This window comes from Anoplopoma fimbria, chromosome 19, assembly GCF_027596085.1.
Source record: "Anoplopoma fimbria isolate UVic2021 breed Golden Eagle Sablefish chromosome 19, Afim_UVic_2022, whole genome shotgun sequence".
Lineage (NCBI taxonomy): Eukaryota > Metazoa > Chordata > Actinopteri > Perciformes > Anoplopomatidae > Anoplopoma > Anoplopoma fimbria.
The window spans coordinates 21899538-21926596 of NC_072467.1; the positions used below are offsets into that span (position 1 = coordinate 21899538).

General features: G+C 41.4%; 1 protein-coding gene across 1 annotated transcript; it reads left to right on the top strand.

Moving 5' to 3' along the window:
• Positions 1-26740, top strand: si:ch211-272n13.3 (ankyrin repeat domain-containing protein 36C). The gene is given in 44 exon segments (XM_054620400.1): positions 1-67; positions 1644-1934; positions 2523-2637; positions 2786-2959; positions 3390-3496; positions 3606-3743; positions 3861-3943; positions 3946-4020; positions 4457-4493; positions 4574-4643; positions 4715-4766; positions 4856-5052; positions 7664-7835; positions 8572-8633; positions 8711-8810; positions 9626-9690; positions 9777-9846; positions 9952-9996; positions 10423-10707; positions 10873-10977; positions 11068-11141; positions 11899-12807; positions 14119-14294; positions 14650-14865; positions 15478-15508; positions 15603-15744; positions 15930-16143; positions 16304-16487; positions 16751-16897; positions 17210-17672; positions 18272-18777; positions 18921-19073; positions 19258-19433; positions 19611-19704; positions 19891-19917; positions 20323-20400; positions 21152-21286; positions 21430-21542; positions 22044-22191; positions 22276-22566; positions 22737-22972; positions 23084-23327; positions 25617-25662; positions 25808-26740. Coding segments are annotated over 43 exon segments (7086 nt in total). The 5' UTR covers positions 1-67; positions 1644-1734; the 3' UTR covers positions 25939-26740.
• The last annotated feature ends 319 nt before the right edge of the window (positions 26741-27059 follow it).

Below are 27059 nucleotides of genomic sequence, written 5' to 3' on the forward strand. Positions count from 1 at the left end.
GTTTTCATGAGTTTTAGCCATTGTAGCTTTAGCTCTCTGATACTAGTCTGACTCGGACAATCAACAGGTTAGTCTTTGAGTTAACATGCTCCAAGTTTATTTGCATTAATTACACACATGCTTGCGTGTATTATTAAAGCATCACGTGCATGCTTAGTTATCGTTAGAAGTCAGTAGTTATCGTTCTCAGTTACCAAAAACGTAGAGTTTGCTAGTTAGCATTGAGCTAGCAGGTGGCTCTGTGCTCTGTGCTCTGTGCTCGTGCTGGTTTGAAATGTGGCGGTTGGCATCGTTTGTGAAGTGACGACGTGGGAGGGCGCAGCTCTGAGCTAGGTTGCTAGGCAACGCATAATCCCGCTATATAGAGCATAGTTGGTTTTTTTTTGTTTGTTTGTTTTTTATATATATATATATATATTTAATATTTAAAAAAAAAAAAATATGTTAGTGTGTATTTGCGTTCGTTACATAATACAACTAACTAACTACAAAAAAATAAATATTGGGATAACCAACCAACCAACCAACCAACCAACCAACCATGTCAGTTACCATGGTAACAACGCCAACTAGAGGTTACGTCCACGCAAACGACGTGGGAGGGCGCAGCTTTGAGCCAGCTGAGGTTAGGTTGCTAGGCAACGCATAATCCCGCTATATAGAGCATAGTTTTTTTTATATATATATATATATATATATATATATATATTTAATATTTAAAAAAATATGTTAGTGTGTATTTGCGTTCGTTACATAATACAACTAACTAACTACAAAAAAAATATTATTGGGATAACCAACCAACCAACCATGTCAGTTACCATGGTAACAACGCCAACTAGAGGTTACGTCCACGCAACCGACCGTACGCAGCTGACGCAGCTGTGTACGGTCGGTTGCCAGGGTAACAAGCCACAACGCTTAGCGCGTAACTAGCCCTTCCATTGTAAACAACGACAGTCTGTCCCCGTCGTGCCGATGAAAGGCTTATTAGCTGTCAATGCTTTGGTGATAAATAACGCAGACGACGTCCTGGCGTAAGGTATGGTCAAGAATAAGAGGATACACGTTAGCTTAGCTTAGCTTAGTTAGCCTTAGCCCCTTTTTTTTTTTACCTTGCTGAGTCCTGATCTTAAGACAGTATTATGCTTAGTATCTCTAGATTATCTCCCTACATGTGCAGTAGATCTCTATGCTTAATCTAGGTTGTTATCACCTAATGTTATCACCTTAATCTAGGTTGTTATCACCTGTGAGGAGCTGTATTTGTGGTGTCATTACTAACCTTACATTACATTACAGTCATTTAGCAGACGCTTTTATCCAAAGCGACTTACAATCAGTAGTATATTACATATCATTCACCCATTCACACACTGATGACAGGCTACCATGCAAGGTGACACCATCAGACTCTAACTAACATTCATGCAACATCCAGTCCACACCGATGGCAAGCCTTCGGGAGCAACTTGGGGTTAAGTGTCTTGCCCAAGGACACATCGACTAGGGTATCGAACCACCGATTCTCTGATTGGAGAACTACCTTGCTCTCCACTACGCCACAGCCGCATAACATTACTGTGTCTCCTATGAAGGAACCACTGCAGGCTTCTAATCCACTTTACACGTCTTAATTCCAGGGATGGGAGAGGCGCCTGTGTTGATCCTCCAGCTCCTGATGAGTGGCAGGCAGTGACGCTGCAAAAAAGCAATGTTGTGCACGCCTAGACAATGAAGAAGATATTCAGCTTCACCAAGAAGAAGAAACACCCGTCCGGGACTCCTGACAATGGGAGTGTGCTCTCTGTTGGCTATGAAATCAAAGAAAAGGACCTCGGGAAGGTGCACAAGGCTGCCTCGGTGGGGGATTTGGCAAAGTTGAAGCAGCTTGCCAAAAAGAATGACATCAATCAACTTGACAAGGAGAACAGGTGAGTGGGATGAACATCCTGGACATAGGAGACATTTCCTGTCTCATACTCCTGATGGTTCTTCAACCCAATATTTTCAAACCACCCATGTTATATCAGTGTATTTGATCTCAAAACTGTCCCCTGCAAATGAGTGCAGAAGGACCGCGATCGTGAGCTTTTAAACAATGAAGCACTGAAGCACCAATGATAATGTAGCAGCTCTATGGTATATTGTTGAGTATAGTACAACATATTTTTTGTATAGTAGAGCTGGGTTGTGTTAAAACGATGTCCAGTATTTTAACTGTTAACAGCAAACTGCTTGCGGTTTTAAGCACCAAGAAAAATTTACTTGACACCCCATTGTCTCTTTTCTACTTATGTTTCAAGGTAGGATCTAATTACCATTCACAATTAGTGTGTGTCAGAAGTAACTGAGTGGTGTACGTATAGTACTTGAGGCAATTATCAGAATGGAAAAAAATAAGTTGATTGGATGCAAGAACAAGCAAAGTACCTGTAAAATCCATTTAGGCAGGAATGGTTGTGTTTTTATTATGCATAGGAATGCTTGCATATGAAACACTCTCTCCTCTACTGTTACAGAACTGCACTTCATATTGCCTGCGCCAGTGGACATGTTGAGGTGGTGCAATTCCTCGTCGAGAGCAAAGCTAAGCTTAACCTATGTGACAATCAAAATAGATCGGCTCTAATGAAGGTAATCCTGGATGAGAAGACTCCACCACAGAGTGATTCTTAATTTCATTTCAAATACATATGTGATGATGATGGTTGACTACTTTCCTCATACATTGTGTCAAGCCTTGTTCAGGCCTCTTCAATCACGTCATTTTCCTTTATATCAGGCAGTGCAGGGCCAACATGAGCGCTGCCTGAGCATACTGCTGGAGAATCATGCCGAGCCTAACCTTGTGGACATCAATGGCAATACAGCCCTACATTTGGCAGCAAACATCCCATCCATTTCCACTACTGTCCTGCTGCTGGAGCACGAGGCTGACATCAATGCACAAAATAAGGTAATTCTGTCCACCACAGTACAATTTACTACCCTTAAGCAAAACATCTGGGTAACATCTGGGCTTCAGTTGATACAGACCCAGTGTCATGTTACCAGATGTGTTTGGATTGTGATAGATGCAGCAAAGACACTAGGGGTTGGACAATATTTTGCACTCTATGGCTAATTGGGGAGTAGCTCTTAGTGTATGATGGTCTTCAAGTCAAAATGTTTGCTGTTTGTTCTTCTGAGATGCGTGGAAGCATCTTATACGTTCAGTGACGTGTGTCTGTAGGCTACAGTAAAAATCTTGTAAATGATGACAGATTATAAATCAAAATGTTTCTGTCACCTATAATTATTATTATATTAGGTGTACAGTGAGGAATTGCTATTGCGATGACACCTGTCAAATGAATGAGGTTGTTAACTGGGATTTCATTTTTCAGGAGGGATTTACGCCCTTGATTGTGTCAGTGCGTGAGGACCATATCGACATGGCTGAGTTTCTCCTTAAGGAGGGTGCTGGTGTGAATTTTTTGGACCAAGCCCAAAGGTCAGAACTAAAACAATGACACATTCGTGATACACATCCATTAATTTAAATGTTGCTGAATCCATTCTTTACAGTTGGTCATGTTGCTATCATTGACTTTTACCTGTAGGTCCCCATTAATGATTGCTGCTGGAAACGGACAAATTGGTATGTTGCGGCTGCTCCTGCGGTTTGACGCAGATATCACACTAAAGGATACCAAAGGATGGTCAGCTGATGACTACGCAGTGATGAATGGGCATCATCCGTAAGCTGTGTTTTATTCCTTTCACATATGTTCCCACGGTGGTATGTCTTACAGTTTAATTCTTCCTATTTTCATGTTAAGGCTTATGGCACTGTCACTCTCTTGACTCTCTTGTAGTTGTTCGCTCCTGATCATTGAGCACAGCACCCAGAGAATTGATGGGCCTTCCCTGTCCAATCAAGGTCCGGGCAAAAAGAAGAAAAAACACTGTTGGGCAGTCCTTCCCAAGACGTGGAAGCAGGCTTCTCTTTGGGAGGACCAGCCACTGACAAAGATGGTAGGGAGATACATTTTCATCACTTACAAGTGGATGAAAATGGTGGGAGGATATTATTATGTCTATTCGTTATTGACTGTGATTTTTTTTGTTCATTCCTCATGCATTACCTCTTGACTGGATCTAGGTCATGGAGCAAATGAAGCAGGGGGAGGTATTACTTGCTTAGATGCGCTTTGTTAGCAAAATCAGTCAAAAGCTGTCAGTTTTGGGCCAGTAAAAATCATTAATAGTTACTAAGAATGTATACTTAACTTACTCCTCTTTTCAGGAAATGCAATTTATGTTGCTTAAATTGTAGCGCTTCGTGCACCGTACTTTTTCTGCTTCTCAACATTTAGATGCTCTCAAGCTCTTGTGATATTAAAGTACGACTTGTACCTATCTAAAATTTATTCGATTAAGGCTGAAAATAAGCTACCCCACTTTGTTGCAGATTTTGAAGACAATTCCCAGTCGGAGTCACTAAGTCGGTGAGTATAATTTCCTTGTGATGAGTAGCTCACAATTACAATTGACTTCCTGGCTCAAAACGTTCTTTGTCCCTCCTCAGGGTTTCAAAAAGTGCTGCAGATGAATGGCCTTCATCAGAAGATGATGATGAATCAGTTCTAATCGAAAAGGTTGGTGCTACTTTTTTCTAAGTTTGTTTTTCCTAAATTTTGCTCTGACCATCTGATATGCTGTCTTTCAGAAACCACAGAAGGTGAACCTAAGGAAAATGATTGCAACTAAAAGGGGAGAAGGTAGAATCTTTCAACCGAATTACCTTATTAGTGTCCCTCCATAGTTTGTGGTTCTTAGCATTGATCTTTCATCCCTGCCTACCCTGTAGCTTCCGCACTGCCTGACCGATCCTTGAGCGGTACAGAATCTGAGCCAGAGAATGAGAATAGAGTCCAGAGAATCCCGTCCCTCCTGAAGGCTTTACCACCCAGCAAAGCTCTGCAGCACTCAGTAGATCCCTCTCCCATTTCCTTCCTTTCCAAAACACCCCAGATGACCTCTACCCCTCTTCCAAGCTACAGAAAGGTAAAATACTTGTGTTTAAGTTTTGCCAACTGCATTTCTATGACACCTTTCTCTCCTTCTATTTTTTCCCCCAAATGCCTTTAACAAGCAGAGAAGCAAGAGAAGGGCAAACACGGGGAGCAGCCTTCAAGTAGCAAAGCAAAGTCAGACTCTCAAGAGGGAAGCCCAGAAGCCGAGGAATCTGAGGAGGAAGGTGGAGAGGAGGAGGAGGAGGAGGAAGAAGAAGAAGAAGAAGAAGAAGAGGAGGAGGAGGAGGAGGAAGAAGATGGTGATGACGATGATGATGATGATGACGAGGAAGAAGAAGAGGAGGAGGAAGATGATGATGATGATGGATGAGGAGGAGGAGGAAAGTGAAGAGGAGGATGGGGAAGAAGATAAAGAAGAGAATGAATGTGATGAGGAAGACGATGACAAAGGTGTGGCATCTGTCAATGCCAACACTAATGAATTTAAAGATTTACAAAAACCTTGTGTTAACGGTGCCCTTAAGATCATTGACAGTGCTGATGCTCAAAACACGCCTGGAGCTGAAATCTCTTACATCAGCGAAACTAGTCCTGGGATTGTGGGTCCTGAGAATGAAGATGCCGAAACAGAGACTCCAAAAAATGACACCGTCTGCCCAGCTGGAACAGCAAGTTATGCAATGCCTGCAACTTTAGACGTAGAGGAGGATTGTGTCGTGTCAGCCATTAGGGTAGAATCAAAATTTTCTGATGAAGATGACAGCCTTGGGAAGGAAGGCGTTTGGTCATCAGAGCTGGGTTCAGCAGGAGGCCCCACAACATCCAGACATCACGCGCAAACTTGTTCGCCTACTGCGGTTAAGGAGGAAGAGTTTGAAACAGACATGGGAAATGATGCCGAAGACTCCTGGAGCATTAAACAAAACAGCGGGGATGCAGTGAGCGAGGACAGTGCTGATGAAGAGGATAATCAAACGGGGGGACTTGGTCGCAACACAGTACTAGCTAATCGGAAAAATGTTGTGCCTGAGGATGGAGTTGAAAAAACAGAAGGATCCTCTTATTCTGGATCAAACAAAGAAGCTTTCAAAGGGGACAAACGCAGATCCTCCTGGGGCTCCTCATTAGAGGACAGCGACACAGACCTACCCAAAGAGGAAGATGTTAACAAGGAGACGCTTGATCAGGAAAGTGATGTTCGATCACCACATTCAAAACCAGAAGTAGCAACACTGCATCCGAAATGCTCATTACCTCAACCAAAAGAAGACCACCTGGATACCTCATGGGATTCTTCATCCCCAGTGGTACCATCTCCAAAATGTGTCTCACCTCAGCCAGTGATGGATGAACCTTTGCCCTCTTTGGGATTATGTCCAACAAGCACTCCTCGGTCCAAAAACAGACCAGCAAAAGCAACAGTAGATGAATCAGAGTGGGATTCTTCTTCTGAAAATAATGACCAGAACGATAATGGCTCCTTCACCAAAGGTGATGTGCAGTCACCAGTTTCTAAAACAAATATTGTGACTGCAAACGAGACTGGAGAGCAGCACCGATCTGATGGCTCTTGGGAAGAAGAAGATAAAGAAAGAGTTGAGGAAGAGTCAAATGAACCCTCCCCTGCAGGGTCACCAGTACCCGAGGAGGAAAAACCAACCACAGGCCAAATATTAGATAAAGATGACGTTGAATCAGTTGGCAGGTCATCACCAATGGATGGAAAATTAGACTCAGAGAATGAGAAAGGAAGTGATAGTAGTTGGGATGACAAAGATGAAAGTGATGACTCACAAAAGCAGAAGTCAATGGTGATAAAGGATGATAAAGTTCCAGCCTGCGGTAACGTCTTGAAAACATGTCTTTCTACCCCAACTAAGTCCAGGCCCGCAAGTGCTATAGGCAAGAAGTCAGAGGGAGATGAAGACGATGAAAAGGCTCCTCAGTCTATTATTGATGGAGAGGACGAGTCCCCAGAGGATGAAAAGCTTGCGGCTGTTCAGAAAGATAATCCCAGCAAAGACGATGAGACAAGTGAGGACTCTGACAGCCTGGACCAACAGCTGCAGTACGATTTTGCCACCGCCACGGTCAGAGTGTCTGATGATGATGACGCTGAACATGAGGCTAGATTAACTGCTTATGTTCCTCTAGAAAATAGAAGTGTAGTTGTTTCCAAGGCAAGAGTGTCATCAGATGACCTCGATGAAGAACCAATAAGGGGGAAAAAATGTCAAGCCCTGCCACCAAAGACAGTGACATTGCCGGTCGGCTCCATGATTCTGACGGGAGCACATGCTCTGATGAAGTGTTACCTCAGACTGACATTGATGATGTTGATCTAGACTCACCTGACGAGGCAGAGAGTATAGGCATGAGAAGTCAAGAGCTCAGAAACATTGAAGAGCCTGTCATTCAGGTAAAACTGGAACACAAAAGGTAGTTTTTAGGTGTAGTGTAGCAGTTTGTGATTGTAGTTGGGCCTCTTCAAGCACTCGGCTAGCACTTTACACGCATTTGTTTTGTCATGTGCTTGTTCCCAGTTTGCTTCTCCTTTCATTAGAGATGCCTCTCAAGGACGCATACACTAGTAGAGGTAGGTTTGTGAGTACATGATTATGAGTACATTGCTTTTTTTACAGAAAGAAGATTTCACTGGGGATGAGGATGATAATGACCAAGAGGAGGATAGAGATGATGATGAAGAAGAAGACGACGTCACAGATGAAAATGATGAACCTGAAGAGAGCGGAGAGTCCCTTGACGCCACTTCACCTGTTCATGAGGCGGACGTATCTAAAGATAAGAAAAGAGGTAAGGAGCGAATCATTTATAATGGCTGTTCTGAACATGCTATGAACAGCTGAATTTACACTCGTACCTGAGGCAACTTCGAACATCTTACTAACAACACTGATCGCAGCTATTCACTATTTTAGTCAAGTATTCTACAGATTATTTTATTGATTGAGTAATCGGATAAGAAATACTTTGTCTTATTAAATAAATATACAAAACAGAAAATAGGACAGATGTCATGAAATTAACTAATTGTTACCTTTTAGAGAAAAATAAAAAATGTATTGCTTAAATCGCAAACATTAATATTATCTGTCATTTAAATGCAATATTACACTCTGGGTTTCAAGAAAACATGATTTTAAATGATTGAACTCTGACGATGTGTATAGCAATAATATTGAACAAAGCTGATTGGATGATTTTTAGTATTAGAGTTTCTCAAGGGATTATTTCAGCCCTACTGACAACTTTGGTCCTTGATTTTGTTTGCTTTAATGACATAATGACATAATGAAATTATACCATATCATTATTACTATGTATCTGGAATTTAAATTTTAACAACTATGTTATTGTAATTGTCATACAGTGGAGATACATCAAAAATTGTTTTGATGTGAATTGTTGCACCATGAATGGAAATTAAATTGTGCTAAACTCCGATACCAGACATCCTGTATTGCTCTGCAACTGCCACCGCACACTTTTCAGTTATATTATCATAATGAATCTTCATCTGTGGAATTAGATTTCCTGTCTGAGCTGGGTCTAGAGAAGGGAGAGGAGGAGCAGGATTCTTGGGACTCTGAGGTACAGTAAAGACACATTTAGAATATCATCTTGTAGTTTGCCACTCAGATTCTCACAGGGTGATTTCTCTCTTTCAGTCCCAGTCCGAAAACCCCGATGTGCCACATGCAGAGAAACAAAGCTTGCACACTCAGGACCGAGAACAGATGTCCACTGTTGAGGAAGAGATTAAAGAAGGTAGGTTTCTGCTTTTACTCCTTTTTTTTGTTTTTGTTTTCAGAGCAATCAAACCATCCCAGGCACCATTTCATGCTGCAGAAACAGTGTGACCTTTTATTTAATCATAATCTTAAAAAAACTGCGCTTTTGTATGCATGAATTATATTTGTCTGCAAGTAATGGTTCAAGCTTTCTTGTCTTAATATGGTGAAGAATGTGCAATGTCATCATTTCCACCAGTCAAAAATATCCTTTCCAACAATATGTTAATTTCTTTTGTAGACTTGTTTTATATTCCCTCCTTTTTAAGAGGGGAAGGAGGCAATATGATGGCAGATCTAGAGCCTCGGAGGAGTGTAGGCAGGCCAAGAGGCAGCCAGGGAGAGGGTATGAATGTCTTGACTCACAGGTCTGAGGAACAGCATGCTAACCACACCAGAGCTCTGACCATCACTCCATAATCACCATGAGAGAACGCATGCAGAAAAACACTACTCCACCCTGCTTGCTGCCCACCTTGAATGCCATTTTTTACCAAAAGCTTGCTTGGTTTCAGCAGGTTTTGGCTCAAATGATATGAGTGCAGCCCTTATCAGCATTCTTGGCTGATGCTGAATTTGTGTCCAACTAAAACAAGAAATTGAAATGCTCGCCTGAGGCCTTAGAAAGTGTCTTCATGCTAATTAACCATGAGCTCATTTGCATGGGAATGCTTTGCACAATGTTCTGGCAAACCCACCCAGCTCCACCGGAATGTTTTTTTGTTTTGCTAGTTTTTCACAGAAGAAATTCATTCTGTGTCTAACATGACAGACGTGTCTTGTCTCTTGCAGTTGAGATCAGTATGGATGAAAATGGCGGTGAACATGTTGAGACAGATGATACGATACAGAAAAAGGTAGCTTCAAAAACTAAATGCCGTAGAAGGTAGAAGAAACTGTGATCTGTTGGAATTAAATAACAACGTTTTTTCCTTTTTACCAGACTGAGAAGGCAAAATGGGAACCTCTCCGTGTTCTGAGCAAACTTGAAGGAGAAAGCGAAAGAAAGACAGGTAACTAGTATCACCAGGAGCATCGTGGTTCCTGTTGGTCTGAAATTTGAGAAAGTCATATAAAGGAGAGCTGATTGTATTGATTGCTTTGTTTTACTTTGACAGACTTGATGGAAGAGCTTGGTCTAGGTGATGTTGATGATCTTGAAGGTAGGATGAAATAATGAACTCTCTATTTTTTTTTTTTATTAAATTAAATTAAAATCATCTAATGCCACTGTCCCTGCTTTCAAGTTTATGAAAGCTTTACTTTCAAATAATTAGGACCCGCTGTCTTTTTTTGAAGCTTTTGTTTAAAATTGTCTATCTGCATATTTTTCTGTCCTCACGCTTGTTGAAGCTAAAAAAGCAGGTCAGTAAACATGATCTAGCGGATTAGACAAGATGAACTGTTTATTCTGGTAGCTGTAGTTACTCGTTTTAGACCTCCGTTTGATGGAGTGCAATAGCTTTAGAGCCTCTCCCTGATCTTTTACATTGGGTGGTGTTATCGGGTGTTAACTGACCTCCTACACTCGGCTACATCAATGCCATATTTTGTTCATTGACCTATAACTTCTTGTGGTAATGACACAGATGCATCAGACTGGGACTCGGCCAGTACTGCCAGTAGGAGAACCCTGCCTGGCCGCAGAATGCCCTCCCCTGGAATTGAGGAGTTCCCAGAATGCTCCTATCCATCTGTTAAAGAGCAGGATGAAGACATTGCTCCAGCAGCACCCCTGACACCTCAGAGGAGCATCATCTCTGACAAGACACTGCCCAGCACACCCCGTCAACCAGTGCCCCAGCCCCAACCCCAACCCCAACCCCAGCCTCGAGCAAGGAAGATGGTGCCTCAGAAACCAGAGAGTGAAGAAGGTAAGGCATATTGTGATCATGAGTCAAAATCGGTCACTATAAGCTGATGATAATTATTTTTATCTTTTTCTCAAGGTAATGATTTAACAGCTTTTATATAGGAATAATTATGTTCCAAGCCTTCACATCATTTTTCTCTTTCTTTTTATTCTTGCTCTCATTCAGAATCAGATTGGGAGCCAGACAATGTTGTGTCCTCTTGCAGCCAAACAGCCAAAATTGACAATCAGTTGCAAAATATAGCTGAGCGTGAGACAGTGGTCACACCAGGTAAGTCCTCACTGGACTTCTTTATCTATGCCTACAGATATTTGTGTGTATATGCATTGTGCTCTGGATAAAGGCTCTCTGTCTCCTTAGGGTCCCCTGAGCTCCCACCGATGGCAAAAGGCAGTAAAAGTAATAGAGTAGAGGCTGACAAGCAGCAACAAAAGGTGAGAAATACTCAGAATATACCATCCCTACCACAAATCCTGGCATTTTTGTCCCAGACACAACATTCCCATTCATGCTTTCCCAGTCACATAATCAAGTCATATCTAATGGTAAATATGTGCATATTTAAAAGCAGAGAATATATATAAATAAATTAAAAATATCCAAATTTAATGAAATTATCTACTTTGTGACATTGCTCGTCAAGGCTTTAGGGATCCTCAAAGCCTGTGTTTTCCCTTGGATCAGTGTCAAGTGAAACACGTGAAAATGCAGTACGTATTTTGGAACCTCTAGGCGAGATTGAAGACTTTTGTTTTTAGTTTTGGCTAATTTTAAGTAAATAGGTTGGTCATCCCAAATATTGGCGGAATAAATGGGTTAAACATTTAAATATGCATTTGCCACTGTAGGACACGGATTTAAATTCTTAACGAATGACAGCCACATCTTTTGTTCTTGCTTTTGACAACTCGTTCAGAAAATTGATCAGAAATCAATTTTTTTTGTTTGGCACTTATTTGTTATACTTTCAAACAAGTTGTTACTTGTCTCAAATAACATTCTTGTAAATATAGTCTTTTTTATGATTAGAATGTAATTTGCTCAGGGATCTGAGGATGTGAAGTTGAAATGCCTCCATACTTTATATATCAGTTAGTTATAAATGTATGTTAGTATGAAGTCCAAACTTGTTTTTTTGCATTTTTGTCCTGTCTGTTTTGTGTCTTTCCTTGTCCACCCATGCCATCAAAGGAGATAGATGATGCAATAGATACATGTGAGTTGGATCTGGATGACCCTTATCCATCTGGCCATGTGAGCTCTGACGGCAGAGAAAGTAATACAGACTTTAAAGATCAACGCGGCCCTGAAGAAAGAAATGCAGCAGCTGATAACATTCCATGGGAGAATCGTTACGAGAAGCTCTGGGTGGAGGTGGAGAAAAGGGAGGTCAAATCCACCTTCAAGAATGTTGCCGGGGAATTGAAAGAGAAGTTTGGAGAACTGCTTAAATCAAGACAATCTGCTGAAGACATCACAGAAGAAGAACAGGCCATGGCTGAATCTACTTCTGCAGAAGAAGAGTCCAGCGATGAAGAGGAAGAAGAAGAAGAAGGGGAAGTGATTTTACGCCCCATGGCCAGAGCGAGGAGCACCATCCTTCTCACCATACCTGAGCAGAGGGAGTCTGGACTGGAAGACTCTGTGACCGAGTCAACTGACAACTCCTTATGTGAGGACCGGATGCAGGTCTACGAGCCACATGCTAGTGAGAAGAACATGTGTCTAAAGCCAGATCTACTCACTGATGATGTTCTCGAGGAGTCCAGGTCTCCTTCACCTCAACCCGCCACAGCACGGGGTGACATCTGCATAGATCATAGATCTGCTGATCATAGCATACCCATGTCTGATATTAATCGGAGCACATTCCTAAAAGAGGAGGCCAAACTTGGGCCATTCCAGAAGCCACATCTGGACCTTATCTGGAGGGACAGCGCTGCTAATCTAGATGAAGCTGAGAGGAACAATGCCAGTTCAGAAGAGGATCCTGAGGAAGTTACCAAGTCTCACCCCCACTCACTACACAGATGTTCAGCATCTATCCCAGGTGTTTCTGACGAAGAGCTGGAAGAGGACATGGAAAGATTTAAACTTGAGGTAGGCGTGCTGAAGGTTGTCTTCCTGGATTTGGAGAAAGAAAAGGCCCAACTCCAGAAAGAGGTAGAGGATGGCCGCCCCTCCTATAGTCCCGTCTTGATCGCTTCACTTTCTCTTCATTTCATCCATGTACTTCATTTAATTTCTTTTAATTTGCTGTGTCAGGGGCTTAAACTAGCCATACATCATAACCTCATCTTATTTTGTTTTGTTAGTGTTTTTCATTGTCCATTGTCCATGTTTTTATTTATTTCTATTTAGGTTTGATTTCAAGTAGAGGAGTTCCTCTTGCATGTTCTCCTTACATTTTTGTGTTTATTTAACTAACATGTAGAATTTAACTATCATTTGCTGAAGGTCATTTCCACTGCACTCAAGTAACCTTTGGTACTGACCTACAAAAAGAAAAATCTTGGTTGTTTGGCCGTCTTGAGTGTACTCCAAAACTAAACATTCACTCTTATGTGTGCTTCACTGGTGGGTTCTCCTTCATCATGCATGGACCTTGCATGTGTTTTTATGTTGAATAGGTTCTGTTGTATGAAGATTGTAAAAATAAAAGCCTTCTTTACCCTAAAAAGAAGTGCTGTTTTGATAATATGGCAATTTGCATTTGACATACAAATGGTAATTTGTGGGTAAAGTATTCCTTAAGTAAGTCTTTATACACACGGGATAAATAGACTTTTATTGGGCCAGCCTTTTGGTGAGTGTGTTGTTGCTTTTGTGGACAGAAACCATAGATGGTATATATATAATTGTTGTACTTTATCGTTCCTGCACAGTTTGGCATTTTAAATCCTTGAGAAAACAAGAACTAATATCTGAAATAGACAGTGAGATGGTCGATGTAAATAGCATACAGTATAAACAGCCAAAGGTAGTACTTTTAAAAGATAGTAATACTGTAGTGTTGAGCTCAAGTGTAATTAGTAAAGAACCTTTGAATACTTTCTTTAGATTGTAGTTTTAGTTTTGGGAAGTCCACTGACTCTTCTAGTTATTGGCTGTTTACCATTCATATCAGACTGTCCAAAACAAATTCAATTTTTTTCTCAGTTCCACGTTGCCACAGCAAGCATTGTAATGTATGGAATTGTGCATCCTTGTTATTTGCTATAATTACCATGTAAAATAGAGTAACCACACTTAGGTGTTAGGTCTCCGAAGGGAGGGGTGACCCTAAATTATGTATGACAAAGTGTACAAGTCCCTGCTCCAAAACACATCTTAAAAGGCTGGCCCCAACCTGTTTCAGTGAGGGATAATATCTCAAGTCCGGTTATCAAATATTTACCCTTGTCTTTTCAGGTTGGCAAGGAGACGACAAAGACTGAATCGGAGGTGCGAAAATCCATAACTTCCTGTGATACTGGTGGAATGGCTTTGGAAAAAGCGGGTACTGAGAAACCTGAGACCAGGACAGGATCCCTGTCAAGTCAGGCTGGAGCAGCTCAACAGGAACAGCAGTCTGCGGCCACTAAGAGGTATGCATTATTTTTCTTTTGTGCATTTTTAGGACCTGAAAGTTATAATTACAGATTTTAACTGTGGCTCTTACAATTTCAGAACAACACATCCACAATCCTCCACTTTTAGAAATCAGATATTATCTCCAAAGAAAAGTTTTCATTTTTCCTTTTGTGCTTGTGTGTATAGTTGGTCTCTAAATCATTTTTATCATTCATTTCTTTTTTGATGAATGCACTTTTGCTACATTTATTTGTCACATATTCAACAAAAGGAGCTGACTCGAAATTTTGTTTTACTGAGCAACACTTCCAAGGGCCCAAAGTGTAAGTGTCACAACATATTGACTATCAGGTTTATTGCTCTCCATAGCATCAACGGGGCCCCAGTGCATTTGCATCTCCCACCCCAGCAGACCTACAATAGCAGCAATCAGGAGGGACAAGCTGTAGAGGAGACCTTACAGCTGGATCTGGTCAGAGGGGCCCGTCTCAGCAGAGCCCCTCAGACCAACACTCATGTCAATGGAGATCCTCTGTCGGTGTTTGATGATAGCACTTTAAGTGAATTGTCCGACGATGAAGGAAGGTATATATGCAGTATGCTTTTTTTTGTATCAATTTAACCTCTCTGTCACTAACTCGTAAGGTGTGCTCAGACTGAATGTAAAGTAAATCAGACAGGCAGCAAGACAGAACTAATGGAAACAAGTGAGTAGATGGGAACAGTCACAGATTCGTTCTGGTGAGAAAGGTCTCTGTTTAAATGAAAAATGGATCACATCAAAGAAAAAATATCATGTGTTTCAGAAACACATGATCAGAAACATTCAAAAGAAAGGGAAAAAAATTAAGAAAAGGAAGGAACATAAGCGAACCTTCTGGAGTCATTGGTAAGTTTAGGTCATGTTTGTGACAAATAAATATTCTGAGGTAGAACTTTTCTTTGCATTCAGTCGAAACAAACCTTTACAATATTGGTGGTGGGTGATCAGTAGGACGCAATTCTTTCTTGATTTTTAATGATTTTCTAACCACTTAGTTGCATGACTAACCGCTGATTTTCGAAATCAATAGTATACTGCATTATACCATTACACTTCCAACAGCTCTCAAGCTCTCTTATCTTGAGAACATTCACATCAGTAACACCAAATAACGCCTTTTTTTTTTGTTCTTCTCTGCATTTTTTGGGGCTCAGGTTTCCAACTACTGGAAAACAGAAAAACGAGGTAAAACACAAAATCAATTTGTAAGAGGATGGAAATTTGAGTATATAATAAGAAACTGAATAATATTAACACTCTGGTTTGGTTTCATATTCAGAACCCTGATGAAGTGGGGATGGCAGAAGACCTTGATGAACTCACTCAGTCATCCGACACAGCCACAGATGACATCGACTCTCCCACTTCAGGCTACCGCCACGCATCCCTCCTCATTCAGAAGCTGGACTCAGCCACTTTGGGTACTGATTCAGCCTATTCAAATGCTAATTTATATTATAATAATTATTTCTGCGTTTTAGGACTTTTGAAACTCGATAATTTCATTAATCTTATTAGCAAAATACCTGCTGATAATTCAGCTTTGAATGCAAGCTCTGGTAAATGTTCCTTAAATGATAAGACTTTGTCATATGATACCTCACAGACTCCAGAAGCATGGTGAAGCTGCAGAACATTTTCCACGAATATGAGCGCACCATCCAAAAGGCGAGGAGTCGCCATGGGTACCTGGCAGACAAGGTGAGCCAGCTGGAAATAGAGCGGGCGGAGTTGAAGAGCTCTCTGGAGGAAGTTAAAGATGCTAAATCTGCCTTGGAGCGCAACCAGCTGGAGCTGCAGACCGAAGTCACAAACCTCAAGTGAGACCAACCTTTTCTTGAACGTTGTACTTTGTAGCCATTTCTTTACATGGTCTTGCTCTCTCTTCCCATGTTCATGTGTGTCATTCTGCATCTTATGTTATTGCCTATTTTATTGATCTTTTTTCTGTGTGTTTTGATTTATTGAAACTTGGTATAGATTTCAGCTGAAACAGGAGCAGGAAAATCGCCGAAACGCCAACATGATGTACAACACCACCAGAGATAAGCTGAGGAGGATGGAGGAGCAGCATCAGTTAGAGGTACAGGAGAGACAGAAGGTGGAGCTCTCCCTCAGGAATCTGGAGCTGGAGATGAGAACACTGGTCAACAACATGAAACAGGTAAACTCTTCATTTGTTTTTCTGTCCAATGTGGGTTTTCACTATATTGATGTCGGCTAATGTTATGTTTTGATATTAAGTTTCATTGTTTAGATCATTTCAGATACAGTAATGTATTTTGTACAAAAAGTAGCTCTCATTATTTTGTATTTATGGTGATGTGTTGAGATGCTGTAGAGAATTGTATGAACCTCTAGCTTCTCCAGTTGTTGTTTGTCATATATATGATGGTGACATTAGTGTTTTAACTGTCCACTACCCAGCTTGAAGAGGACCACAGTGAGACCCAGAGACTGCTGGCTCAGGAGCGCAGTGCTCGGACGCTGCAGGAGAATCTGCTCAGCAGCCATCTTCGAAAGCAGCAAGAGATAGAGGTTGAGAACAAGAGAAACATAAGCAAAAGCAATGAGGTAATTCCTCTCGCAGTGGTATCCATTGTTTTAGTTTGGTACACGGTTTAGATGATTTTCAAACATTTAACACCTATTGATTTTGTGTAACTTTATAAGTGGCTTCAAATGAACAGAAAAACATTTGATGCCTGTAAGGTTTTGAAATGTTATGAGTTGTAAAGTAAGAGTGGTACAGCTCGGTGCTGCTAATAGAAGATTAGCATTGATTACATTTTGGGAATAAATCAGACATATTCAAATTAAATCAGTTAAGAAAACATGCAGACTCGAGGCAATCCTAATTTATTACATTTATTTTCCTGTTCACAGGCCTTGTCTCAGCTCACTGAAGCCAGCGACAGGGAGAGGGAGTTGCTGCAGCAGAGTGCTACCTTCCAGGAGCAGCTGACCATCCTGAGAACCGACCTCGAGCGCTCGCATGCCAACAGCAGTCTCAAAGAGAGCCACCTCTTGGATGAGAACGAGGCTCTCAAGGAGCAGCTAGAAGATGCTCGGCGAGATCTCAAACTCAACAGTGAAGCCCTGACCCAAACTGTCTTCAACTGCAACAACCAGGTGGCCACCCTGAAGTCCGAGTTAGCCATGGCAACAACCCGTCTGGAAAATGAGCGGCAGACCCGCGAATCGCTGGATGCAGAAGTTGAGTCCACTCGTATCCGCCTGGCCGGAGCCGTAAAGGAGGCGGAGCTCTGCATAGCGGCTCACACAGACACAGAGAGAGCTCTGCTCCGGGAGAAAGAGGAACACCAGCGTCTGAAAGACAGACTCACAGGTCAGTAGTGGTGGTGGGATGGATGGACAGCTCTAACTCTGCCATGCACAACAAGGCCAAGTGTTTTTGTGCTCCGTTTCAGACGCTTAGTAACGTGAAAGTTGTTTATCAAACTGGCACATTAGCTTGGTAGAACCGTTTTTATTCTAAAGTACACCTTGTGTGTAATTCAATCACACATTTATGCATAGCCATTTAAGGGGAGTTTAAGCGAAAAGAGCTCGACTGTAGCAGATTTAATCAATTCAATTTCAATTTAAGTGGCACAACTGCAGGCCGTAGTAAAATCATCAATCTATCAAACATAAAATTAATGTAAACTTTTTTCCAGTTGATCCGGTTGCCTCTGTTTGGATACTTTTTCCTGTGTTTAAAGAAAATTGGGGTTGTAACTACACAGGACGAGTCTTTACCGTGATACTGAGTGGCTGCTGGAAGGGTTGCTCTTTCTGGGCCTGAACTGCTTTGGTCTTTGATGGCTCTGGTTGCTTGTAATTAATTATATAAGCAGCCTTTGTTATGGACATCCTTTTGTCCTGCAGTCTTTCTTGCTTAACTAGGAGCTTGTTTGTGACTCCTAAGTTTTTCTATTTCTACAGGTGAAGCAGCCAATCAACGTGAGGCAGTAAACAGCCTGTCCCAGAAGCTGGCCAAGGCAGAGACTCGGGCAAACAGCATGGAGAATGAAGTTCACCGTGCCACACTTCAGCTGACAGAGAAAAGCTTAGTCCTGGAGGTCCTACAGCGGGACAAGGACCAGGCGGCTGTACGTATCAAGGAGCTGGAATCGTCCCTGCAGACAGAGAGGGAGCAGATCAGCCGTGTCGGAGCACGCCAAGAGGCCACACAGGAGCGGCTGGTCCAAACCCAGAGCGAGGGCATGCTACTGCGGCAACAGCTAGAGGAGGCCCAAAACAAAGGCGTCGCAAAAGAGCGTGCTGTGACAGACGCCCAAGAGCGCTTCAGCGACATTCTGTCCAAGCTGCGCTCTGACAGCGAGGAGCGAGTACAACTAGTGGAGGAGAGAAATAAGGAGCTCGCCAGTAAGGCTGCTGATCTCCGAGATCAAATCTACAAGTTGGAGGACGAGAAGAACGAAAGAGAGGTAAGAATAGGACTCTGCAGTGCAAGAGGATTACTTGACCTCTTTCCCCAGGCCCACTTTTAGCATTTCTTCCAAATGCCGGTTAAGGATCTCCCTTTATTCATAATCAATCCATGCTTTCTTTGGAATCTGTCTGACCACAGACTAGTCTAAGGCAGCTGCAGCAAGAGCTAGCTGATTCACTGAAGAAGCTGTCAATGAGCGAGGCTACTCTGGAGGTCAACACACGCTACCGCAATGACCTGGAGGAGGAGAAGGCCCGGCTCTTCAAAGACCTGGACCGGGTCAAAGGAAAGGTAACGGCAGGGAACAGTGACACCTTGTGGCAGCATGTTTTCACCACATCAATGATTCCAGCTGTGTTGATGATTATGAGATAAACAATTTAAGCTGTACTGAAAATAGATTGCTCATTATTTTTTTTGTTTAGTCCTCTGTAAGCAATGCTGATGAGGTGGATGTTTTGTCTCTATCATGTAGCTGGAGGAAAGCGAAGACCAGTACGTGCAAGCTGAGAGACGTATTAACGGTCTAAAGAGCATTCTGGATGAAAAGGAAAAGGAACTCACCACTGTTGCTCAGAAACACCAGGAGGCGCTGTTAGCCTCAGCAGCTTCTGATACCACCATCAAACAGCTGGAGGAAGCTATGCAACAGTATGTACTAACACATTCTGTACACACACGCTTTGGATTAAAGTTTAATCAAGTTATTATACTAGCTGCCATATATAGAAAAAAAATCCTGTGAAATAAGTCCATAACACAGGAATGATGATGTATTCACTTACATATGTTAAATGTAAACACAGGGTATTTGTGATGTCAAATTAGGCTCGAGATAGAGAACGCCAGGCTGGAAGCTGCTGCAAAGCAACAGGCCAACAAAATTGATGCACTCCAGAAAGGGGCTCAGGAATCTGCCATGGTGAGTGACGTAAACGTAATCCAATTACCCACACACACATTTTTTATACACAGGATCTCTGTGGCAAAATATCTACTTTCTTTTTGACTGAAAAAGCTCATCACAATGTCTCAGTATTCTGATACTTGGAGCGATCTCTTCTGACATCAGATAGCAGTTATTCTAAGGTATTCAATCTTTTTCCAGCTATCTGACTGTGCACCCGGAGGAGGGGTTAGTATTGTGGATGTAGGCTTAGTTTCTCTGTGTGGGTTTACCTCTGTTTTTCCTTCTTTTTTTTTTACTATATAAATCTCCAAAAATCAAAAATGAAATACACTTGGGCTTTGTGGGCTTTTTGCACAAGCTGCTAAACTAGAACATCAAACATGCGCAAGCTTTGTGTCAAGTTTTGGGGTCTTATTTTGGTGACGTCAAAATGTTTTTTTCCTCCCTTTAGCCTGATCTTGGTATATTGGGGTCTTTCACTCCTTTTTGTCTCAATCTGCATGATGCATGTTACTTCCTTTAGACTAAAGTGTCCTCTCAACTTTCCAAAATGATAAACCAAAGACAATAGAAACACAAAGAAAAACACCCTCTCTACATCACGTTTAAATACTTTTCTTATTTCTGTAGGTCAGAGGTCATTTGGAGGACTTGGTTTCAAACCTCCAAAGCAGTAAGATGACTTTGGAAGACCAACTCACTCGTGAGGTTGGTGGCATATTTTGTTTCCTCAGTGAGAACATTTTCAGCTTATTATACTATTTTGATTGTGACTGTTTGTTGAAGCAGAGCAGTTTAAAACAATATCAACAAGTCATCCAAAACTATTGAAGCTAAAAGTTTCAAGGGGTGTTAAGATACATTAATCAGGTCAATGATCAATGATCCAATATTATCATTGCACAATGAAAAATCACAACACATCCTCTTTTGGATATGACTTTATTTTGAAATTCCCATGGAAAGTCTTTGTCACCATTTCTGTCCAGGCCATCTCCTTCCTACAGGGCCCAGAAACAAAATAGTCAAATCATATTTTAATGTAACTGATAGTGTTATGTTGGCTTATGATATCGTCTCACATCGATCAGCGGCTCCTGAATTGAATCAAATCAAAATCGTATCGTTTAAGACTTTGTTATATCTGCAAAAATGATATTGTTGTCCAAAGAATCAATAATGATTTAGCATTATGGCAATCTTTTGATTTACACACCAAACCCTTTCTGGAAAAGAATAACCTAGTGAAAGTTTTTTGAAAATATACATTCTAATGAAAAGATAGAGCAGGTTAAACTAATGAGAAATAGGCCACATTTTTTTCCTGGTGAGATGAACAGTTGGCTGTTTTACCAGCAGTCTGAAATTTGATCATTGTAACAAGCTGACAGGACGTATTTTTTTTAAATATGTATATGGGTGATATCACATTTTTCACCCCTGTCTTTCTCTTCCTCAGGTCCAGAAGCAAAGCATGCTGTCTCACACAGCCCACGACTCTCAGGCCTTGTGGGAGGAGGAGCTGAAGAGCCGCTCTAAGTTAGGACTGCGCCTGGCAGAGCTCGAAAAGGAAAAGGGAGACCTGAGCACCCAGGTGATCACAGTGAGGGGTTCATACGCAGGCTGATGTTGTATACGATGGATTAATTAAGCGTCCCTCTTAATAATAATAATAATAATAATAATATGCCGTGGTTTGGGGTCTCAAGAGTTATCGCCCTGTCGCCTGTGTTCCAGATGGAAATGGAGAAGAAGAAAGCGAGGAAAATAGCGGAGCAGAAGAAGGCTGTGGACACCCGGCTGGATCAGGAGATGAATAGAAACACAGATCTCCAAAAAGAAATGTACAGGTGACTCCTAGCCTCCTCCCCGCATCCTCCTCACCCACGGCAGCACTTCCTCCTACTATTTAGACCCAACTGAGATCCAGTAGCACGCAGTCTTTCCCCGCTTATGTGGCTGTGGTGACCAATGTGTGTATTTGGTGTAAGAATTTTAGTTAATTTATCTCCACTCCTATCCATGCATAATAAGTCTGTGTCTGTCTGGTGTCATTGTGTGCTAACTGAATTGTGTCTGGTTTGTGTTTCTTATTCTTTGATGTTCCTTATTCTGAGAATTCTGAGTCTTGTCTTGTTTTGATGTGTTTTTTCTTTTATCTGAACTTGTCACAGTTAGTATAAATGAGTGACATGATGTCAAATCTTTGGTTTCAACTTTGATGAGTATATATTAGTCAACCCGTATCAGGTCAATAGTTAATTCTCGGTTGCAAAGGGTAGATTTGTATTAGATATTTACTTTGTATTTATTTATTTATTTACTTTTAGTATTTGTGTATGTGTTTTTAGGTTGCGTACTTTATTGAAGACTGCTAAGAAGAAGTTGCGGGATCAGGATACAGGAGGAGCTGAATTTGTCTCTCCTATGAGCAGTCTACGGATGGACCAAGGCAGACACGGCCAGGCCGAGGGGGCCTTTGGACGAATGAGAGAAAAGGTTTGTCTGTCTGGTAAATCATTTTTTGTACAAATCCCATAAATAATACTCTGCTGATGGCGGTAATCTTCCTTACATTACCAGGTGGACGATCTGCAGGTGCAGCTGGAGAAGGAAGAGTCCCGTCGCAGCCAGCTAGAGAAGGTGAACGGAGACCTTAAGGATGAGCTGGCCTCCCTGAAGAGCTTGAGCCGCAGTAATGACCAACTGGAGAGGAGTAAGAGGCAGCTGGAGGAGGAAGTACTGGACCTGAGACGCCGAATGGAGACTTCTCAGATGGAGCAGAGCCAGGTGGAGCAGTACCGCCGGGACGCAGAAGAGCGGGCCCGTCAGGAGATACAACAGAAACTGGAGCAGGTCAACATCTTCCTGCAGGTAAAAGCTCCGTCGGGTGTATTTTATAAAACAGATTAAAATCTGAATAATAAATAATTTACTGAATAAATCAGTTGTTGGGTATTTATGTACATAGCTGCTTTGGTAGCTATCCACATGTCTATTAAAACATCATGATTGAATATGATTGCATCTGTTTTTTCTCTCAGTCCCAGGCAGCATCCCAAGAAGCACTGGATCAGATCAAAGCGACCAATGAGGCCAACCTGCGCTCCCAGCTGGAGCAGAAGATACGGGAGCTGGAGGGGGAACTGGGCCGGGCCCGCACCACCCATCATGACAGCCTCAACCAAAGAGACTCCACACGCACAGAGCTAGAGCGATTCCGCCAACTCTACGCAGAGGAGCTGCGGCTCCGCAAGTCAACGACTGCCAAACTAGAGAGGTGAGTCCGGGTTGTTCTCCACAATAAATGATCAGTCTTTAAAGACTTGATTTCTAAATAAACATTCCTGATGCTGACAAACCTGTCTTGTATCAACACTTTTCCCCACAGAGCCAACAGTCGGCTCTCAGAAGCCAATTCCAAGTTGCTGAATGAGCGCAGCAGGTCTCTGATCACCAGCAGCATCGCAAACGGTAGTCTTGCAGGGCCCTCGCTGGACGTGGGCTCTCTGGGTTCACCAGCACACTACGGGGCCACACTGGGGCCCCTCAACAGGAGCCTAGGTCTGGGACTCTCCCTCCTCAGCCCTGTAACTGAGGGGCAGAACAGCCGGGTGGAGGACTACCTAGCCAAGGTCTGTACGGTCATTGATTGACGTGGTCATGGTCATTACAGCAGAATGTTCTTTATGGAGGCCATTTTCATCTCCATAGCGTCATGGTTGTCAGCGTTGTTATTGTGTATCTGGTGCTGTTTTGTTCCAAGATGTTGCTTTTAATACACAGGTTAGTGTGTTGTTGCATTGTCATAACTGCAGAGAAATGGTAATCTGTCTGTTTTGAGGAATTACACATCAGATATTTCAGACTGTGGAGAAGAAATTGTATTGTAAATATGAATCTAATGGCTCTCTAAATTCACACCTGTTCGCCCTCTACGAGAACACCTTTAAAACTGAAGTAATTTCTTCCCCCACTTCTTTTCTTCCTCCTGCATATTGTTTCTTCCTCTCTCTATCTCTAGCCTTTATGGTAGTGGGACTTTACTTCTAACCTGTCTTCTATTTCTCACTCCTTTAGCTTCTAGCTCAAAAGTCTGTCTCTCATCTGTCCTCTCTTCAGCCAGACCCATAACCAGGTTTGTAGATGTGTTTAGCTCAGTGTCTGATTGGCTGCTGTTCCCTTCACCCTGCTGGTGGGCAGTTCTTATGCTCTGTTCACATGCCTACCATGATGTTCAGGGTTTGCACATTGGAAACGTCTTTGTTGTAGAATCCATCCATCCAGTTAAGGGTCGCGGGGGTGCTGGAGCCGATCCCAGCTGTCAATGGGCGAAGGCAGGGTACACCCTGGACAGGTCGCCAGCCTATCACAGGGCTGACATATAGAGACAGACAACCACTCACGCTCACATTCACACCTACGGGCAATTTCAGAGTCATCAATTAACCTAACCTGCATGTCTTTGGAGTGTGGGAGGAAGCCGGAGAACCCGGAGAGAACCCACGCTGACACAGGGAGAACATGCAAACTCCACACAGAAGGTTGTCTGGCCCGGGAGTTGAACCCGGGCCCCTCTTGCTGTGAGGCGACAGTGCTAACCACTACACCACCATGCAGCCCCCTTGTTGTAGAATGTAAACTTATTTTTAAATACATTTATTACAGTGGTCCTGATCATTGCAGAGCTATTTCCTGATTACCTACTTCAAGGATCCACACAGTCGGAACTGAAATAACAAATAGTTTAAAGTGACATTACAAATTTTATCATAACTTAATGGTTTAATGGCAAAAGAATAGGATAGAATTTCAGTGTTTAAATGTGCAAGAACCCTGTGTTTTGCATTGTGTGGGTAGTTGAACACACCAGCTGAAATTTCAAACTTTGTCTGACTCTCTGCTTTGATTTGACTTTCTCCATGCTCTGAAGTTGACTGGTAGAGTAGAGATGATGTGGGCCTTTTTAAGAATATTTTTGGGGGAATTTGTCTATTCTAAAGCATATTTTAATATGCCCCAAAAACACAATGTGAGGAAAAATGTTGTTTGGAAAAAAGCTCAATGGAGCGACAAAATGGACAGATTCATAATAGGACTTAAAACAGATGAATGAAGCTCAAGTACAGAGTTCAAGCTAAACAGGACCTTTTGAATTTATTAAATATGTTTTAACGTTTTATTTGAATTAATAACAAGATATAAGAAGCTGTACCTTCCAGAAATGTCCACGTCTTTATATTTGTGTATATACGATATTAATAATAAGAATAATAAAACTTAATGTATACAGCACTTTTTAAAACAATGTAACAAAGTGCTCCACCAGCACAGAACCTGGATTAAAAAATGTCAGGACTGCAATGAGGCAAATACAATAAGATGCATGCATAGAGAAATACATTCTGTAATAATAATAGTTTACAGAGAAATACCATTATCCTTGATATGTTGCATGCAGATCTTTATGGTTTTACATGTTAGTTAACAAGAACATTATTCTTTTATGTAAGATTCAGTCAGATATTCACCAAAAACATTTGATTATTTACTAAAATTAACCTTGATCAAACAATTTGCATCATTTGAGGTCATCCGTTGACCATATTGACTCAGCTTTTACAAATTGCAGTAAGATTTTAAGGCAACATCACAACAGCCTGCAGAAACTCTTCACTAAAGCAGAGCTTGCATGCTTGGCATGTCCTGCTGTGTTTCACAAAATAGTCCTGATTTTCTTGCAGTGTTTTTTCCACTTTCCATTCACCATAGTATTTTTTTTGGTGGTGAAATATCATTGTTTCTCCGTCTGTTTTCTTCTTTTTTTTTTAAAATGTGTAAATATTTGTTCAGTTGATGTCAGCTAATTTTTTCTACCAAAACATAAGATCAGAAATCTAACGATATCTTTGCCTTTTTTCCAGATGCAGAGTGAGTTGGATAGAAACATATCAAAAGAATTAAACAACGGTGAGAGCACTGAAGCCGTAAACGAGGCAAAAATCTTAGCGGTCTTAAAAAATCTTGATATCTTGAAAAGTAATTAGATGGTAAGAGTATTTGACTTGTGGCTGCGGCTCAATGTTGATAACTTTGGTCTCCCTCTGGTCGTCAGCCACAGCAGAGCTGGACGTGACTTCAGCCCGTATGTCGCCCGTGGGCTCCGCCTCGAGGGTGGAGCTGGACCCCGTCAGCAGGGCGACGCAGCAGTACCTGGAGGTACTAAAGAAGAACAATATGATCTGAACACGCGTCACAGCGGCTCAAAGTCAACGCTATATTTCAGCCATTAAAAAACTTTGAGTACTGACTGCACCAACAATAAGGCCAAAGCCACCGCCCAATCATAAAACACCATGAATCCAACTTTGTACGTATTTACTCTCCCTTCTTTTATGAACGAAAGCAAACATAATGCACATTGCACTTAACCACTCAGGAGCAAAGGGCATGAGTCATATATATATATATAAATATATATATCCATATACAGTGTATATATATGTGTATATATATATATTGCATCATCGATGGGTACAATGAGCGAAAACCACAAAAGTATTTGTTCCGTCTGAATATCTCTATTCAATCTGTAAGTTTTGTTTTTATTAGTACTATATAATAGTTTGGATTTTTATTTGTGAATATTGGTGTTGCTAAATTTGAATTTATAAGTATTTGATGTATGCATCATTAATACTTTTGCCAAGATATTACCTTTGGTAAATGCCATCAAATGGTGCAATGTCTGTCTTGGTCTTACTTAGAGTTATTGGAGTATTGTGTTTATGATTATTTTATTTATTCATTAATGTTTTTTTTATGAACATGATATACTTGAAAACGAGCTGGAATACTCTGGCTATTGAAACAGGGTGACTACATTTGTAAAACTGTCATTTTCAGCTTTTGGCTCACTTGCTTTTAAGGGCCGCCACAAGTGAAACACGTGTTTTTTGTTTGTTTTTCGTTTATTCATTTCAGAAATACTGTAACAGAAGACATATAGGAAAACATTTATGACACCTGTACATAACAGAAGACTCTAAAGTTGCAAATAAAAAATAAAAGTAAAAAAAAAAACTGGTTATGAGTGAGCTGTTGACATGAGACACGAGCCAATACAATGAGCAGGGATTTGGGCTTAGTTTGTTGTGAAGGGGTCTGAAATGTGACTCATATGATTTGGTTTGAATATGTCCTAAAAAAAAAATCAAATATTGATGAAACAAAAAGAAAGAGGAAAAGTAAACCAATTCCAAAATAAATCTAACGTGGGACAATCATAATTATATAACATGCATATTAAAATATTACAGATGTTACTTTTATACAAATAGTATATCAACTAAAATATGAAGTAAATT